The sequence below is a fragment of the Mus musculus genome, chromosome 4 (genome assembly GCF_000001635.26).
Source record: "Mus musculus strain C57BL/6J chromosome 4, GRCm38.p6 C57BL/6J".
Taxonomy (NCBI): domain Eukaryota; kingdom Metazoa; phylum Chordata; class Mammalia; order Rodentia; family Muridae; genus Mus; species Mus musculus.
The window spans coordinates 118,553,243-118,571,642 of NC_000070.6; the positions used below are offsets into that span (position 1 = coordinate 118,553,243).

Sequence of the window (18,400 nt, forward strand, 5' to 3'; positions counted from 1 at the left end):
TGGGGATGGAGTGGGAGTCTTTCTTACTCTCAGCTGCTTCTTGTGTCTTCTTTTCATCTGCTGGACAGCAGCCACATAAAACTTAGGCATAAGATAGCTCATTTGGGGCATTTTCCACTGCCCTCCCCTTCTTGTTTAGATTCTCTGGGAGTCACATTCTTTTATACCCTCCAGCTTGCCTGGCCTGTGGTGTTTGTACAGGCCCCTCTCCAGGACAGTACATGAAAACACAGGCTTTGGAGGCCACTGGGCAGCACAGTCATGGCCTCACCTATGTGACTGTGTGCCAGTCACTCCCAAGCCGACCCGTAGGAGAAAAGGTGATGTCTTGATCAAACACATTCCCCAGTGATGTGCATGTCATTTGAACGACAACCTCAGTGAATTTGCCTCTGCTCCTCAGAGCTCCATTTTCCCCTGAATATTTCCCTTCTCCCAGCGGTGCTTCCTCTCCTTTGGATTGGCTAACTCCCACCAGTCCTGAAGTCTAAAGAGTTCATTTCTTTCCTCTCTCTCTCTCTCTCTCTCTCTCTCTCTCTCTCTCTCTCCACTCAGCCATCTTCCTGGGCCAAGCCACAAGTGGGCAAGGGACAGACAGGATGGCTGTCACACAGGTTTGGTGCTAGGGTGTGGGCTGGATAAGAAAGAGATCAGTAGAGACAGAGCCCCCATGGACACCCCCTCACTCCTGAGTCCTTTCCAATCTTTGCTGTGTACCTTCCATTTTGGAACTAGGACAGCAGAGTTCTGGTCTGGCTGTGAAAGCACCCAGGGCAATGGCTATAGTGTTGGCAAAGCAGTCTAAGGGAAACTGAGGAACCTGGGAGATGGCAGGCTTCATGCAGTTAGAAGGGGGACCACTAAGAAGGACTTGGGATTAAATACCTATATAGGTATCTGTTCTCTGCAAGAGAAGCCAGGGACATTTGCGTTACACTCCTTTGCTTGTTATTGTCCAAAAGAGTCTCTCTCCTGGTACCTACATGTGGCTCCTTGGGGTATGACCCAGATGCAACCCTGGAGAGAAAAGTATAAAGTGTCCCCAGAAAAGGAGGAGCCAGGCAAGGTCACACAAACACAGATGTGAAGACAGAGGAAGGACAGGAAATCCCTCATTATGTTTCATAAGGAAGAAGAAACCAGAGGAGACCTTGTTTGGTCCTGACTTGGCTGAGAGAGACAAGAACTAGGAGGGAAGCAACAGGTAAGCTACTTAAGATGTGAGCGAGTAGTCACCACCAGTCCTCAGGTACTCCCTCCTCCTGGCTTTCCTGTGTGCCCCCACCCTAAGCAGAAGCTGGACAAGATAGTGAGCAAACACCTTTATTCTGACCCTACTCCCAGTTTCCCAGGATGAAAGAGGTTGGTGGGACTTGGGTAGGAGTCTGGCTCTGTGACAGACACCCGGTGCCTCCCGTGCTTCTGGCTGTGACTGGAAATGGCTCACCGGAGGTCACTTGGTGTGCACTTCAAAATCCACATCTGAGTCGACGATGGAAGGAAGCCGAACTCCGGCAATGGTGTGGAAGCCTGGGACCTGCTCCTGCTCTTGGATCTGGTCTCTGAGGCGGCGGATTTCCAGACGTTGCATCTCGATGATTCTCCCGGTTTCCTCCTGTTCGTTCAGCCTCATAGTAGAGGTGCTGCCGACTACGTCCTTGCTTATCACTGTAGGGGACAAAGCAGGGTCACTGTAGCCTGTTTACTGGACTACTGACGTCCCCAACCCCTCCAAACATCCTTGGAGCATCCACAGAGGAAGAGGTAAACAGGCCACTTCACCATAGCTCCAAGTGGGGAGTAAGCCTGCCTAGTGCCTCACTGAGGTCACTTGTAACTCCCCAGGGGACAGATGATGCTGGAGTCCCAGCCACCAGTCCTCTGGTAAGGATGATGCTTTTGGATTCAGATTCCTCTCCTCTCTCTCTGTGGCATCTGCTAATGCTTTCTGAAGCTTTCTGATCTTGCCATCTTCCCAGATTTGGGGTTTGCCACTATCCTGGGCATTCAGAGAGTCTGTGGCTTTTGTCAGGCCAGGGCCTCAAAGGGCTGGGCTCCCAGCAGGAACACTGGCTTTCATGCCATGCCACCTGCCCCTCTTTCTTCAGTATCCAGGGGTACCTCTGGGGCCCATGTCCCATGCCAGCGTGCCAACCTGACCACAGATCATTTCACTGTTTGTACTCAGTAATCAAGATGAGACTGCTTCTTCCTGTAATTCCCTCCTACCCGTGCGATGGGCTCTAAATTCAGTCTTCTCTGACTGCTTATATCCACCGTGAGTCCCCCACCCCCTTCATTTTCTTGGCAACCTCTCACCCCCATTTTTTAATCGATTTGTTCTTCCATTTCATCTATCCTGCCCAGCCTGCACCTGAGACAGCCCAACCCTTCAGGCCGGGCCTTCCCATCAATGTCTGGCCTGCTGTGTGCTCCTGAGAAAAGTAGCAGTAGGAGCCAGTGCTTCTTCTGCAGCCAGCTGTCTAGGCTGCTGACTGTCTAGGCTGCTGACTGTCTAGGCTGCTGACTGTCTAGGCTGCTGGCTGTCTAGGCTGCTGGCTGTCTAGGCTCTGACTGTCTAGGCTGCTGACTGTCTAGGCTTCTGACTGTCTAGGCTTCTGACTGTCTAGGCTTCTGACTGTCTAGGCTGCTGACTGTCTAGGCTGCTGGCTGTCTAGGCTGCTGGCTGTCTAGGCTTCTGACTGTCTAGGCTGCTGACTGTCTAGGCTGCTGACTGTCTAGGCTTCTGACTGTCTAGGCTTCTGACTGTCTAGGCTGCTGGCTGTCTAGGCTGCTGGCTGTCTAGGCTGCTGACTGTCTAGGCTTCTGACTGTCTAGGCTGCTGACTGTCTAGGCTGCTGACTGTCTAGGCTGCTGACTGTCTAGGCTTCTGACTGTCTAGGCTGCTGACTGTCTAGGCTGCTGGCTGTCTAGGCTGCTGACTGTCTAGGCTTCTGACTGTCTAGGCTGCTGACTGTCTAGGCTGCTGGCTGTCTAGGCTGCTGACTGTCTAGGCTTCTGACTGTCTAGGCTGCTGGCTGTCTAGGCTTCTGACTGTCTAGGCTGCTGACTGTCTAGGCTGCTGGCTGTCTAGGCTGCTGACTGTCTAGGCTTCTGACTGTCTAGGCTGCTGACTGTCTAGGCTGCTGGCTGTCTAGGCTGCTGACTGTCTAGGCTGCTGGCTGTCTAGGCTTCTGACTGTCTAGGCTTCTGACTGTCTAGGCTGCTGACTGTCTAGGCTGCTGGCTGTCTAGGCTGCTGACTGTCTAGGCTTCTGACTGTCTAGGCTGCTGACTGTCTAGGCTGCTGACTGTCTAGGCTGCTGGCTGTCTAGGCTGCTGACTGTCTAGGCTGCTGGCTGTCTAGGCTTCTGACTGTCTAGGCTTCTGACTGTCTAGGCTTCTGACTGTCTAGGCTGCTGACTGTCTAGGCTGCTGACTGTCTAGGCTGCTGACTGTCTAGGCTGCTGGCTGTCTAGGCTGCTGACTGTCTAGGCTGCTGGCTGTCTAGGCTTCTGACTGTCTAGGCTTCTGACTGTCTAGGCTTCTGACTGTCTAGGCTGCTGGCTGTCTAGGCTGCTGGCTGTCTAGGCTTCTGACTGTCTAGGCTGCTGACTGTCTGTCTAGGCTTCTGATTGTCTAGGCTGCTGACTGTCTAGGCTGCTGGCTGTCTAGGCTGCTGACTGTCTAGGCTGCTGACTGTCTAGGCTGCTGGCTGTCTAGGCTGCTGACTGTCTAGGCTGCTGGCTGTCTAGGCTTCTGACTGTCTAGGCTTCTGACTGTCTAGGCTTCTGACTGTCTAGGCTGCTGGCTGTCTAGGCTGCTGACTGTTTAGGCTGCTGACTGTCTAGGCTGCTGCACAGCCCACAAACTTTCCCTTTCCCACAGCAGCACACCTGAACTCTGACCTCCATTCCCTCTCCATCCATCTTAACAAATGGTACCGCCTGTCTCTCCTTCCTACAGCCAGCACTTTTCTGTAGCTCTAAAGGAAAAACTAGAAAAGAATAGATGTTGGAGGTGAAGGGAGAAACTGTTTCTACAAATAAATAGTCAGCGGTGGCCAGTGGTCAGCCTTGCCTTGGCCTCTAATGATTGTGATGGGGCCAATGTTTAAAGAGCAATTGGTTTATCTTGCTCTTCTTCCTTGGAGAGTCTGGTCCCTCCTCTTTTCTGCCTTTACTCCTACAAGTCCTTTTCTGCAGTCACATGTTCATGATCTCTTAGTGGTCCCCCACACACCTCCCAGCCCCCCCAAGTATCAACCCTTCATCTTCCTGATACTCTGGAAACTACTGCCCTGGATTTCACGACCTCTGTATCAGCTCCTGTCTTCAGGACCTGCCCACTAGCCTTCACATGCAGATACTTAACCAATCACCATCTGGCTTCCCGGGGGATGAGGTGCCTGGGAAACCACAGTCCTGAGCACACTTGGGGTTAGCTTGAGAGATTCAGCACCCAGCTTCTCTTCCTGGCTACCACAGGCCTGGCCACAGTGGCCTGTTTTCTCCACAGCACCTCTGTGTGTTCTAAGAATCTTGCTTTAAACTAACTTTCTTTTCAGATTTATTTATTATATATATATATGAGTACACTGTCCTCATGTACACCAGAAGGCACCAGATCCCATTACGGATGGATTGAGCCACCATGCGGGTGCTAGGAATTGAACTCAAGACCTCTGGAAGAGCAGTCAGTGCTCTTAACTGCTGAGCCATCTCTCCAGCCCTAAACTGTAACTTTTAAGGCCCCCTGGGATGTCCAATTACTGAGTGAGGGGCCTCAGAAGTGGGCAGTGGTAGGCTCTGCACAGGGGCCAGGAAGAGCCACCACACCCATGGCTACAGGCTGGAGGCTGTCCTGGAGCAGTTCCCTGAAACATGCCTGGCTTGGGTCATATTGTCCCGTGAATGTTCTTGGGGGTGCAGCATGTAGAAGATGGCCCAGTGGACCTCATGTGGCACATCTGCTTGTCTCCTGCTCTGTCTCCCACTCTGGCTTACCAGCATCTCTAGGGCCTGGGCTGTGCTTTTTCCTGTGTCCTCCCATCACCTCTCACTGGTCTCTTCCCATTCTTTCTCACAGCATATTGCCTGTTCCTCATACTGGGCGAGTCTTGCAGGGGCTGCCGCCTCTTCCACGGCTGTGGGAAGTCAGCTCTTGCCCCTCTGCTCACACCCCCAATCTCTTCTTGCTCCCTTTCTGCTCAGAACCTGTCACCTTCCAGACCTGATCAGTGTCCCTCTCTGCACGCTGCTCACAGGCTTCCTTCCATAGACAGATGGCTGGTATTGCTTAAACAATTAAGTTATTATTATCACCACTGTTGTGATTTGCAGTGTTGGGGTCTGAGTCCAGCAGCCTCATGCATAAGGTAGAGATTCAGCAATAAGCTGTGTTCTCAGCCCCAAACCTGATGGGAAATGAGGAAGTAGTTAGGGATTCACTCCTCTCTGTACCCCGGGGTCACGTTTCTCTTCTTTAATTTTCCCCCAAATTTGGTCTATTTTCCCTCTGTTGGTTTGGAAGATTTCTCTTTCTTTCTCCCCACCTTCCTTTCTATCATCCCTCTAGGCTCTAAAAAGTTTATGCTTATGTAACATAAAGAATGCAGCCGGGCAGTGGTGGTGCATGCCTTTAATCCCAGCACTTGGGAGGCAGAGGCAGGCAGATTTCTGAGTTCGAGGCCAGCCAGGGCTGTACAGAGAAACCCTGTCTTGAAAAACAAAAACAAAACCCAAAAAACAAAAACAAACAAACAAACAAGAATGCAAAGCAGAGAGGCTGAGTTAGAAGCACCAGACACATATGAAGCACAATGTGAGATATATATATATATGTGTGTGTACAATATATATCACATATATATCATACATATATATTTCACATGACATATAATAAGTATAATATATTATATATGTGCATGTATTACATATACATAGATGTATATAATGTATATCTGCATATATTATGTGTATATACATATAATATAAACACACATATAATGTATATAATGTACAACACATGTATATATGCATATGATATATACATATACTATAATATATTATATATATATATATATATATATATATATATATATCAAATGGGCCAGGTCCCTAAGCAACTTGAGGAATGCGTATTTTGCACTGACTTGTCTTGGGAAGGGGGTGGGCACACATTTCAGAATCCAAGGTAAGGCTTTGGTTTTGTACAACTGAGGTCAACGACTGGCATTCCTTGTCACCAAGTGTCACAGCAAGTGCCCCTTGAATAAAGCTGTAGAGGATGATGGATATGATTGATTTGTTTTCAAACAGCTCGTGGTGTGAGTGTTGTGTGTGTGTGTGTGTCAGATATTGAAGAGTCAAGAAGAGGCAGGGATTAATCATTCCTGGGAAATGGATTTGTGCAGATTCATCAGATTTTTGCTCTCAACTTTTTATGTGTGGAAATTTCCACATCAATAATATAAAGAAGCCTGGTGTGTGTGTGTGTGTGTGTGTGTGTGTGTGTGTGTGTGTGTGATCTCAGATAAGAACTTTCAAAATGCTTTGGCAAATCTCTAGCATTTACTCCCACGTCCCTCCTCTCCTCCCCTCTTTTCTCATTTCTCCACCCCCCCTTCCTTGGTGTGTGCACAGGTGCACCTGGAGAGGCCACAGGAGGACACCCTGTATCTTCCTCTCAATCTCCACCTACTATTCCCTTGAGAGCGGGAACCTGGAGATAGTTGTTTTCAGCCAGGCTGGTAACCTGCCTGCCCCTGGGATCTTCTTGCCTTCCTTTTTCCACTTATCCTGCACTGGGTTTATACTTCCGCTCTCACCTCGCCAAATGCTGAGACTACACTATACCATTATACCCAGTGACACTTGTGACAGGATTATGTAGCCCTGACTTTCCTGGAACTCACTATATAGACCAGGTTTGACCTTGAACTCACAGAGGTCCACCTGCCTCTGCCTCCTGAGTGCTGGAATTAGAGGTGTACGCCACCATGCCAGGTTTGTAATATTTTAAGAGAAGCTTTGCAGTTGTTTACAGGTGTATCTGAGCTTTACCCAATCCCTACCCCCAACCCCGCCCCCCACCCCTGCTCCTGAGCCCTTACAACCCAAAAGAAGGTGGCCCCTGGGAAATGTGAAGCTCCTGCTTCAGGATGGATACCGTGTTCTCACGTCCGTGTTGAGGACTGAAGATGGTGACTTTAGGGACCACCCCGGTCCTAACTGTCATACTAACCATAATCTGACACAATTGTATACATGCATATACACATGATGCTTAACAGCAGAGATGCATGCGGTCCGGGAACTGAGAGTCAGTAGATGATCTCATCACCGTGTGAACACCGGTCAGTTCCCGTACTCTAAGAAGGCCGTGAGGACAAGGCACCAGAATCACATGTGGGGCTCATCATAGACTGCACATAGTCACGCAGCACTGGGCTCTACACAGCTTGCAAAAATAGCCCCGAGAGTTCCCATGGCGTCCAGAATCCCAAGGCACTGCTCTGGGACGCTCCAGCCCATGAGTCTCTGTTCCTGAATAGCAACCAACAGAAGACAGGGTGTGTCTGCTTCACTGACGTACCCTTCATAGAGATGCCTCGTGTTCTTGGTTTGTACTGATTGTCAGGTATGAAGATGACAGAGAGTATATATTGCCACAGAGCCTGTGGAGACTGGAGGCTGTTGGTCAGCATTCCTTTCTTAGAGAGCTGTGTGATAAGTTTCTCATGGAATCTAGTGCCAGGAAAAAGTTTATTCTCCAGAGAATAAGTCCCTTCTTTCTGCCACGCAATGACAATTATGTAAACTACCTCCCTTTCGAGCCAGGGTCTCACACTGTAGCCCAGGTCTTGAGCTCATGGCAATGCTCCTGCCTCGGTCTCCCAAGTGTAGGGGTACTCACTATTGTACTTCTCTCTTTCCCTTTTTGCCTTGGCTAGCAGATGTTCAGAGGTGCTTTAATGTGTCACCCGAGTCACCACCTTCGTGAACATTTCTTATGTAATTTCTCCCTCCCTTGAAATAGTTTCTCATTGTTTTGCCTTCATTTTGATTGTATAGGTCCCTTACCCACAATTCTAAAATGTAGAGGGGTGTGTGTGTGTGTGTGTGTGTGTGTGTGTGTGAGAGAGAGAGAGAGAGAGAGAGAGAGAGAGAGATTCATGTTTTTAAATTCATGAAGCCTGGTTTGAATATTCACAAATCACTGTAGAATACTAATGTGCTTGATTTCAGGGCACTGCCCCAGACCTCCTGGGGATGTTATATAATATACAGCATGCACTTTTCTAAAACCTGCACGATTCTGAGTTCTGAATTGCAGCTAACACTGAGGATTTCAGACAGGAGCCTGGGGCCCCGACAGTGAGAGAGTGGATGTGGGAAGTTCCTCAGATCCTCTGGAGAGCTGGCACAGTGTGCCTTGGAGAGGCTCCGAAACACCATGGGCGGATGTGACTCTGTACTGAAAGAAGCCAAAGGGAGACCTGCTCATGGTCACTGGGTCTTGGTCTTGGTGCCCAACTCCCCGTGGTATTACCTGACTCTGGAACTTCTTGTGAGCGCGTCTTCTTGGATACTTTCAGGGCCGATTCAAGGTCATAGATTTGGGAGCGGGTTAACTTCAGCTCCCTGCGGAGCTCATTAATTTCTTTGATCAGAGAGACATTTTCCTTTAAAAAAGAACGGAAGACAGCAAGCGTGATATGCAGGTGCTCTGTGGGTGCAGGGTGACCCTTCCTGGGCTTAAGAACCCAGGGGCCTGGATCTAGGTTAGCCCTCTGGATCCTGCACCCAGCAGGAGCCTCTGTCCTGTTCAATGCCAAGCCTTTAAGGCACCAGCTAACTTGATTTCAGGCAGACTTGCACTTTCCCACCCACCTGTGCTCTTTCAAACGCCCATAACAGCACTTTCCTGAGTGCTTTGAATATGCTCTGCTAGAGAGGCTATTACTGTCACCTGGCGATGGTTCTGGAAATTGAACCCAGGGCCTTATGAATGCTAAGCATTGCTCTACCACTGAACTAGACCCCCTGACCCTATAACCATAGTTTTACAGGAAAGGAAACAGAGGCACCAGAGAGGTCATGTAAGTGGCCTGAGCCATACAGTTAGCAAGTAGCAGAGCCAGGATGTTGACCTCAGCAACACTCTTTAGCACTGTTCTACTCTGTTCTTATACCCCTATTGGTTTGGTTAAACTAAAGGGCATCTACTAAGTCCGCAGATGCAACAACAAACTCTTGCCCTCAGTATCATGCTATTTAGTGAACAACACAGACAAGTAAGCTGCTATTTAATATCTGCTATATCTACTGGAGATTTACCTATTTATGATGGCCTGATATCCATCTATTTAATAAATCTTTACTAGATACCCATGCTGGCTAGTTTTATGTCAACTTGACACAAGCTAGAGTTTTCTGAAGGGACGAAACCTCAGTTGAGAAAAGGCCTCCATAAGAACTGGTTGTAGGGGGCTGGAGAGATGCCTCAGAGGTTAAGAGCACTGACTGCTCTTCCAGAGGTCCTGAGTTCAAATCCCAGCAACTACATTGTGGCTCACAACCATCTGTAATAAGATCTGACGCCCTCTTCTGGTGTGTCTGAAGACTGCTACAGTGTACTTAGATATAATAATAAATAAATCTTAAAAAAAAAAAAAGAACTGGTTGTAGGGTTGTGCCATCCCTGGATAGGTGGTCTTGAGTCTGTAAGAAAGCAGGCTGAGCAAGTCATGCGGGGCAAGCCAGTAAGCAGCAACCCCTCCATGACCTCTGCATCATCTCCTGTCTCCAGGTTCCTGCCCTGTTTGGGTTTCAGTCCTGACTTCCTTTGATGATGAACAGTGATATGGAATGTAAGCCAAATAAACCCTTTCTTCCCCACCTTGCTCTTGGGTCCTGGGGTATAGAGAAAGCTAGACAGTGGGAGTGGGGCTGACTCTGACTCCTTTGCCTGCTCTTGGGGCCCTTTTCCTCTGACTGGGTTGCCTTGCCCAGCCTTGATATGAGGGTTTGTGCCTAGTCTTATAGTAACTTGTTAGGCCGGGTTTGGTGGATCTCCCTGGGAGGCCTGCTCTTTTCTGAAGGGACATGGAGGAGTAGATCTGGAGGAGAAGGCAGGTGATGGCGGAGGTCCTGGGAGGAGAGGAAGGGAGGGGAAACTGCAGTCAGGTTGAAACATATGAGAGAAGCGTTTAAAAAGAGAATGAAAGTGAGATCTGGTCCCTGCTCTTTACAGAGTACTTTACAGTGCAGTTGGGGTAGGAACGTGTTTGTGTTGCTCTGGCTTGCTGATGTGAAGGACAAAGACACACAGAAAGACAATCTTGTCTGTATGTCAGATGGACTCTTAGGAGTTGACCCCAGGGCTGAGGCTTAAAGGACTTAGCAAAGAAGAGAGAAAAGAATGTTCCAGAACATGGAATAGGAGGACAAGGAGACAGAAGTACAGCATGACTGATATGGGGTGAGTTTCTTTTTTTTCTAATTTCCTGCACCCCAAATCTCTGCCTTCCACTTTACACTTAGCACAAGGGTCCTCCTCTGATACCACCATGGAGGAGTCCCTAGCCCTGTAGGTATGGAGTGACTGGACATGTGTATGTATGTGTGTGTACGTGTGCATGCATTGTACATGTGTGTGCATGTCTATGTAGGTGTGGAGGCCAGAGGAGGACATCAGGGTCCTGATGAGACACAGTCTCTCACTGGGCCTACAGCTAGGCTAGTGGGCACCAAACCCCAGCTATCCTCCCGCCTCTTCTACCCACAGCGCTGAGGTTACAGGCACACACAGTCTCGGCAGCTTTGCATGTGGGTGCAGAGGACCTGAACTGAGGTCTGCACACTCATGTAACCAGCACTTCACCTACTGAGCCATCTCCCCAGCCCAAGTCTCTGCTTTCCTAAGTGGCAGTGCCTGTCTCTAGGCTCGGTCTGTGTAGGACGGCGCTGTTTAGGACCACACTGGAACACCGCTGCGTGGGGGTGTTAGGCCAGAGCCTGGACAGCAAGTCCTCCTCTGCTGTGAAGAAGTGCCTGTGGGGCCCTTGGGAGAGCAGGGACTGCTGGGGTTAGCCCAGAGATCCCTCAGAGCCTCCCAGTCTCAGCGCAGACCCAGACCTTTCGAGTTTCAGCAGAGCGCTACATTTCCACACTCCTCCCTGTAAGAATCCCCTCCATGCTGGAAGCAGGCCCAGTGCTCACTGCCAGTCCTCATTCTCCAGGCCAGACGCCAGGCCTGCTTTTCTGAGTTCAAGGGTTTTCTCCATCTAATGTTTTACTTTTTAAGCCAACCCAGGCCCTGGCAATGGTCACTCACATATCCTTTCCAGATGCTGTCTAGTAAAATTCCCTGCCAGTCTCCCCTGGGTCTTTTCCACTCTGGCTTTGTATCATAATGGGATTACTTCGATACATTTTCTTTTTTTATTGGACACTAAGACCTAGGGCATCGCTCTGCCTGTGAGGGGTGCTCAGTAAATATTTGTGGGCTGGATAAGCAGGTGAAGAATGTGGCTGGTACGGAGGCAGAGGAGAGGGTCTTTTGAGAGCCACAAAGAACTTCTGGGCATGCTCACAGGCCTGGGGCTTGCAGGGTCTTAGTAGGCTTTGTTTAGCTTCACTTCTGCCTCATTCAATAAAGGAAGAACACGGGGGGGGGGGGTGTCCAGAGACTAGAGGCTGTGGGTGCCCTTTCCAGTGCTTTCAGGTTCCTCTCCTAGGCATGCTGAGCCACTGTGTCAATGAGCCCCATCGGTTCCGTGTCTGAGCCGGCTTGCCCACTGTGATGTGTCTCTGCTGTCTGACAGCCCCATTCTATTAGTGGAGTGACTGGAGGCAGAGCCCTAGGATCTCCCCACCCCCTTGCCAGTCACAGCCCTGTGATTGGGGTTTCAGGCTCCTGATATCCTGTGGTGTGAGTGCCTGAGTGCCTGTCTCTGGCCCCACTGCCAGCTTTGTGGCACCTCCATGATGAGTCCCCAGGGTATGACCCCATCTTCCCCCACCCACCCTTTATTATTTTATTTTATGTATACGGGTGTTTTGCCTGTATATATCTGTGTGTCCTGTGCATGCTTGGTGCCTGAGGAAGTTGGAACAGGATATTGGATCGTCTGGAACTAGAGTTACAGATAGTCGTGAGCTGTACAGAGTTACAGAGTGTGTGCTGGGAATCGAACCCAAGTCCTTTGGAAGAACAGCAAATGCTCTAAACCACTGAACCATCTCTCCGGTCCCACAGGACGCCACCTTAATGGAGTGTGACTAAGGCCAGAAATCAAATGTAGCCCAGCACCCTGCATCTGCTCTTTTGTTCCTTCATCGGCCCTTTACCGCCAACGTCACGGTTCCTGAGAGCTATGAACTGGTCACTGTGCTAAAGATGGACGTCTCTTTTGGCTGGAGTAGTATCTGATGTCATTTGAATCAGAAGCATGAACCTAACGCGGTGAGAGGCAGGGATGACGGAAGGTGGAGAGGACTGTCTCGGCCAGGAGCCCTGAGGGAGCAAACCCCACGAAAGGCACTGCTGCTGTGATGATAAAAACTATGCTGAGAATAACAGCAACCTCGAGGCTCAGCAGCCTCACAGGGAAGGTATTCTCAGATTCCTGTGGCTATGAGAACATCGAGAAAGTGAATAATGGGAGTTTGAGTGTGGCTGGGTCTGCCTCCAGAGTGGTGCCCTGTCCCTACATGTCTATTGCCTTCTATGCTCCCCTCTTTATGTCAGTCTTATTCCAGTGGCTCAGACAGATGGATAGCCAAAGATACCCCCACAAAGACACAATGAGTTCCCTAAAAAAATGTTTTCTAGGGTGGTCTATGTTCTGAGGAAGCCAAAGGTCATAGTGATGTCAACTGCATGTGGCTTTGTTTAAAAAAATAATAATAATGAGTTCAACAAGCTTGCTAAGCCTTCTCTTCCTGCTGGCATCCTGGCGGAGCCATACCCTTCTAATCGTCCAGACCTACCCTACTCAGCTACTGGGTGGCAGGAAAGATCTCATCAGTTCCAAGTTTGGAGAATCCCAGAGCAGTCTGCTCACACTAAGGTGTTTATGTGGAGACTTTGAAACAAGGTAACCAAGGCCGCCTTAGGCTTTTGGAACAGAGAAGGGATGTATGTCTTGGCTGAACTTTCTGATAGTGATGTCAGAGAAGGGACGGGAATGCCCATAGCTCCCCCTACTGGCTGTTCTAATGCCCATAGCTCCCCCTACTGGCTGTTCTAAGTCAAAGCCTTTAAGGGGCCGCTGATCTCCACTCAGTGTGGGAGATCTGGCCTGTGATCTTGGGAACCTCGAGTTTTTTAGTAGGATCATCTGCCTGCACAGATAAGCTAGCCTGTTATCCTCCCTTCTTTTCCCACCATCCTCCTGTGCCTGACCTGGCATCTTAATTCGTCATTTCTACTCTGAAATGCCTTTGGCGTTGCCACATTCCTCTCTCCAACCTACTTCTTCTTCTTCTTCTTCTTTTTAACCTCTAACCTGACAGGTTTTCCTGTCTCACCTGTTTCTTTCCACACCAGACCGAATTCTCTGCTAATGGGGTTCATCTATGCGAGACAAAGACAACCCTGTCCCAGAAGCACTCTGATCTACGTTCAGGATGAACCACATTTCTTGGCAACACGACCCAAGGCTAAGAGCCGTTCCAATGGGCTCTTGCTGCCTCGGACACTCTGCAAAACACTGAGGTCTGTGGATTCAGGAACTCCCCGCTCTCAACCCCACCCCATTCTCTGCTTTTTCTCAAGCTCTTGTCTCTGCCCAGAAGCAGGACCCTTCTCCCAGCTGGCCCTCAGCCACTGTCCACCCACCCTGGGGCCAGACTCCAGTGGCCCTCTGAGACTTCAAGGACCGTGTTTCCCTGATGGGCCCATGCCACTGGATATACATAATGGCCCATGTTTTCCAGAAGCTCTCAGAGGGTGGGAATACTTTGTATTGATCTTGGAATTCTCTGTGGCTGAGACCCAGCTTGTGCAAGAGGACATGAAGACAATGTGTAGGGAAGGATAAGGTGCGTGTTCTAGGTGTTTGTATTGCACAGCAACTCTGATTTCCATATTTGTATAAGCATGCCAGGGAATGGTGTGGGGAGGCCCTGAGCTCCTATCTGGATATACAAATGAGATGGTGGCCTCATTCGTTTTCCTCGGTTATTTTCCAGTGAGTTGCTCAGCCACCATGCCTGCCTTGGCTTTCTTTGGCCTGTGTGGGATAAAGTGTTGGGGCCCTGGTAGCCACGCAGGCAGTTCCTAACCACCACATACTAAGGCACCCAGGGCCCCTAGCCAGCACCTGGGTGTATGCATCTGGAATCAGTAGTGCTCTTCTTTCCTACCCCAGGCCACAGGCCTCCCTGGCCCATGAATGGTGGACTTTCAGACTCATTTTTCCCCCCACAGTGATTCTTGACTGATTTCTTTGCTGGGGTAAAGGAAAAGAAATGGCAGTTTTGATCCCCAATTCTGTACCAGGCCGGTGGCTGCTGTTTGTCTTGGTCAAGTGTTGCAGCAGCCACTGGGACGGTGTCATTTGCCCCATGTTACAGATAAACAGAGTTTCTGGAGGCCGAGAGATTCCTGGCCAAAGAACAGTGAAGCGCTGCCACCTTGGTCTACATGGAAACTGCATCTGCTCGCTTCCCACACCCTGGGTGAGGATACGGTTCCTAGTTAGGCTTGGCCTGCATAGGCCCTGCAGCCTCCCCAGACTCTGGCCTGGCCCTCGTGCTCAACCTCAAGATCAAAGAAAACAGTCTTGGCACCCAGAGCAGTAGTTCTTTAAAAAAGAACATTCTTTTTAAAATGTTCTCACAACAAATGGTTGTGAGCCACCATGTGGTTGCTGGGAATTGAACTCAGGACCTCTGGAAGAGCAGTCAGTGCTCTTAACCACTGAGCCATCTCTCTAGCCCCTGGAACTGACTTTTGCTTTGGGCTTCTGCTTGGTGTGGCGAGAAGGACCAGACCTGGAGATCCTCAGGCCTATGTGCCGAGGTCTTCCACTTGTCAATGAGACAAGGTGACAAATACTGCTGTCTCCCTCATTTCACTGCCCAGCTTCCTGTGCTCTGCCCTCATTTTAGGTAGCCCTGGTTCTTAGCAAGGCTGTGTGTGGTTGCTGGTACCAAATCTGCTGCCAATCACATCTGCTCCTCTTTCCTGGTCTCTGAATACTTTTATGGTCCAGAGCAGAAATGATTTAAATGGGTAGTAGGAAGGGGTACAGATTTTAAAATGGGGAGACACAGTCGTGCCTTGGTATGACCTGGGCTGTTGTGTACTCTGCTCAAATGTGTGTGTAACTCTACAGCATCCTATCTGGGTTCGTTCCAAACTGCACCCTGTTCCCGTCCCAGTATTTCAATTAGGATGTTAAAGAAATGTAACCATGAAAATATGTGCTCCGCACGCCATTCTGATGTTCTCTTTTGATATAAATTCTTATCAATTGCCTCAGATGATACTGACACCCGAGTGGGAATCTGGCAGAAGCGTCTCGATGGGCAGTCTCAGTGGAGTGCCTGGGTGGGGGCGGCAGGAATGGGGCCAGGCCCTCTGAAGTGTCTGCTGAGGATCCTGGGACCTGGGTGTGGGAGCTCATTAAGCACTATCTTTGCCAACACTGTGGGTGTGGTTCAATCTGGACCAAGAGATAAGGGTACGACCTGAGGCACCAGAAAGGAAGACGAGGCAGGTGGAGACTGGCCAGACACGTCCCAGGAGGAGGGAAGAATAAAAGGCAGCAAAGCTGGGTGGGGAGACGGGAGCTGGAAACAAGCTAAGGAGTCAGGAGAACTGAGACCTGGATGTATCGTGGGTAACGGAGAAGAACGAGGCAGGTCGCTAGCTTCTCAGGGATGGGGATGGGATGATGGCAAAAGGAATAGGGCTACCAGTGGGCATGATGATGCCTAGGTGGGCTCCCCGGTGAGCCCCAGGCCATGGTGACAGCCAGGATGAGCTACTGGAGATCAGAGAGGAGGAGCCATGAGAAAGCTGTGGGTCCCTGGATGTCTGGGGAGTCTAGAGCACGGGTGGTCTCAGGCGGCAAAGGGATGCATCCGTTACCTGCATGATGCGGACATAGTCGGTGCGATGCAGCTCACCCTCCTTGATCACTTTCTTCTTGAGCGTGGCAAGGTTCCTCTCCAGGTGTTCCCGCTGGCGGGCGTACTCCTGTTGCAGGTCTGAGTTCAACCCTGCAATCTCCACCTGGCGCATCACGTGGGGAGACACTCAGCCAAGGAGGGGAGAAGTGAAGCCTAGCACAGGGCAGTGAGGGCGGGGCGCTCAGAGCTCACCATGTCTGCCCGCTGCACGTACTTCTCAAAGAGGCCACGGATCTTCTCCTTCAGCAGCCCGGGTTCCTGGATGTACGCCACGCAGTTGTGAAGGTCTGTCTTGAAGCGTCGGACCAGCGCTTCCAGATCCCGTTCCTGCAATCAGACGTTTACTCCTGGGACAGCATGGCATGCTCTGTTCTGAGGGGCAGGGGCTTCAGGCAGAGGCTAATGAAGGGGTCTGGTGCCTCCTCATCTGGGATGAACACCTGACTGCTGGCGCCCACCCTGGGCACAGAAACCTAGATGGGCAGCCAGCCCAAAGGTCGCCGTTCTGAAATGCTTGTGTACCTGCCTGGGCCGGGTACCCTGCCTGGACAGCTGACAGGGCTTGAGACTGCACACATGGCATCCCGATTGCTCCGGATTCCTTTAAGGGCCTCAAGCTTATAAGATGGAAGGGAACTCATGTGGCCACACTTTCCTTTGGCGCCAAGAAAAATATCTCATTCCCTCCCACAGATCCTTACCCAGGGCTGCCCCATGCCTAAGGACCTCAGCAGTGATGGTTCCCCTGACTGTCAGGAGCACTGTTGTGGCTGGATGACAACTCCCTCCAGATTGTTGTAGACTGGACCAGCTCTCCATCTTCAGCCACGCTTTCTGACAGCTACCTTCCCTTATCATTACCCAAGAGGGTGTCTCCTTTTTCTCTTCTCTCATAGCCCTTTATTGACTTTCCATGTGTGTGTGCACATGTGTTTATATACACACTGACATATAAAATTTCTCTCCATATATAATTTTTTCTATCTCTTCATATTTTATGCAAAAGTTCAAATCACTCATCAGCCCTTTCAGCTTGCAAAGAGCGGGGCCACACCCTCTTCTCCTGTGTGGCTCCGCAGCTTTGGCAGCGTATGCTGCCAGTGTTTGATGTGGACAGTGGAAAAGTTCAGTCTGGTTTTGAAAAACATCTCAGTGGCCCGTGGAAAGAGTGCACAGCTGCATCCTAGCTCGGAGCCAGAGGACCAGGGTGTCCTACGCTGTTCAGAGGGAGAACTAGCTACAGGCACCCCGTGGGGGTTTCCTTCCCCTCTCATTTCACTGCCTGTATTGTTTTTATTTATAACACACACACACAAATGGAATGGACCAGGTGTGGTAGCACACATCTGTAACCACAGCCCTTGGGGAGGCAAAGACAGAGTTGGGAGTCCAAGGCAAGCCTGGGCTACACAGTCAGTTTCAGGCCAGCCTGGGCTACAGAGTGAGGTACTGTCTCAAAACATGTAGGGAGCCAGAGAGACGGCTCAGTGTGGAAGAGTGCTTGTTGTGCAAGCGTAATGAGGACCAGGGTTTAGAGTCTAGCATCCAGATAAAAGCTGGGTGGTTGTGGCCACACACACCTAAAACCCTAGCACTACACTGGGAAGTGGAGATGGGAGGGTCACTGGGGTCCCTGGTCAGCCAGTGTAGCTGAGGAAAGTGACAGCTCCAGGCTGAGTGACAGACACCTGACTTCCTCCTCTGACCTCTGCATGTGGGCATTGCGAGTGTGTGCGCGTGCGTACACACACACACACACACACACACACACACACGCATACGTGCACACACATCCATCCATACACTCACAGGAAGTAAACAAGACTGAGGTGGATGGTCTCTGAGGTTCTCCTAACATCAGCAATTTTGGGGTGGCCGAAGCTTTAACCACTAAGCACAAATGGCCTTTTAAATGATGTTCTTCTCCAGGTCAAACAGAGCCAAGGCTAAGGGTGCTCCTTCCTATAAAACCAGCACTCTGGCCCTCTCCTCCCTCCCTCCCTCCCTCCCTCCCTCCCTCCCTCCCTCCCTCCCTCCTTCCCTCCCTCCCCCCAAGCTATTCTATAGTCTCGGATGAATTTGAACATATACATTTGTGCAAGCCTGGAACCAGACAGGCCTGTGGGCAAGAGTGTGAGTTAAAATGGGAAGTGTTTCTTAGCAATGGCTGGCTCTGTCTCGAGGAGCCAGCTGCCCGTTGCGGGCAGGTGCCAGATCCTGAGTCCGCGCACTGCCAGACTCTGAAATCCTCGC

The 18,400-nt window shown here is 50.3% G+C and overlaps 1 protein-coding gene and 1 long non-coding RNA gene across 4 annotated transcripts in view; one reads left to right on the forward strand and one right to left on the reverse strand.

Annotated features, from left to right (window-relative positions):
* The first annotated feature begins 1,134 nt into the window (after nucleotides 1-1,134).
* On the forward strand, nucleotides 1,135-17,121 carry Gm52677. Its single transcript, XR_003955099.1, has 3 exons — nucleotides 1,135-1,204; nucleotides 12,264-12,619; nucleotides 13,557-17,121. It is a non-coding gene; the product is annotated as a predicted gene, 52677 (long non-coding RNA).
* The window catches only part of Cfap57 (cilia and flagella associated protein 57), a 66,270-nt gene continuing 49,177 nt past the window's right edge, over nucleotides 1,308-18,400 (reverse strand). The window contains exons 20-23 of one of the 3 annotated variants that reach the window (XR_003955005.1): nucleotides 16,362-16,474; nucleotides 16,107-16,250; nucleotides 8,553-8,685; nucleotides 1,308-1,668 (exon numbers count right to left, since the gene is read on the reverse strand). Coding sequence is in view for 2 of the 3 variants with exons in the window: in XM_006503371.3 (XP_006503434.1) it covers nucleotides 1,454-1,668; nucleotides 8,553-8,685; nucleotides 16,107-16,250; nucleotides 16,340-16,474 (627 nt within the window). In the remaining variant the exon portion in view is untranslated. Of the gene's footprint in view, nucleotides 1,669-8,552; nucleotides 8,686-16,106; nucleotides 16,251-16,339; nucleotides 16,475-18,400 lie in introns of all 3 variants that reach the window. The other 2 variants (XM_006503371.3, NM_026789.5) reach the window with 2 other exon arrangements.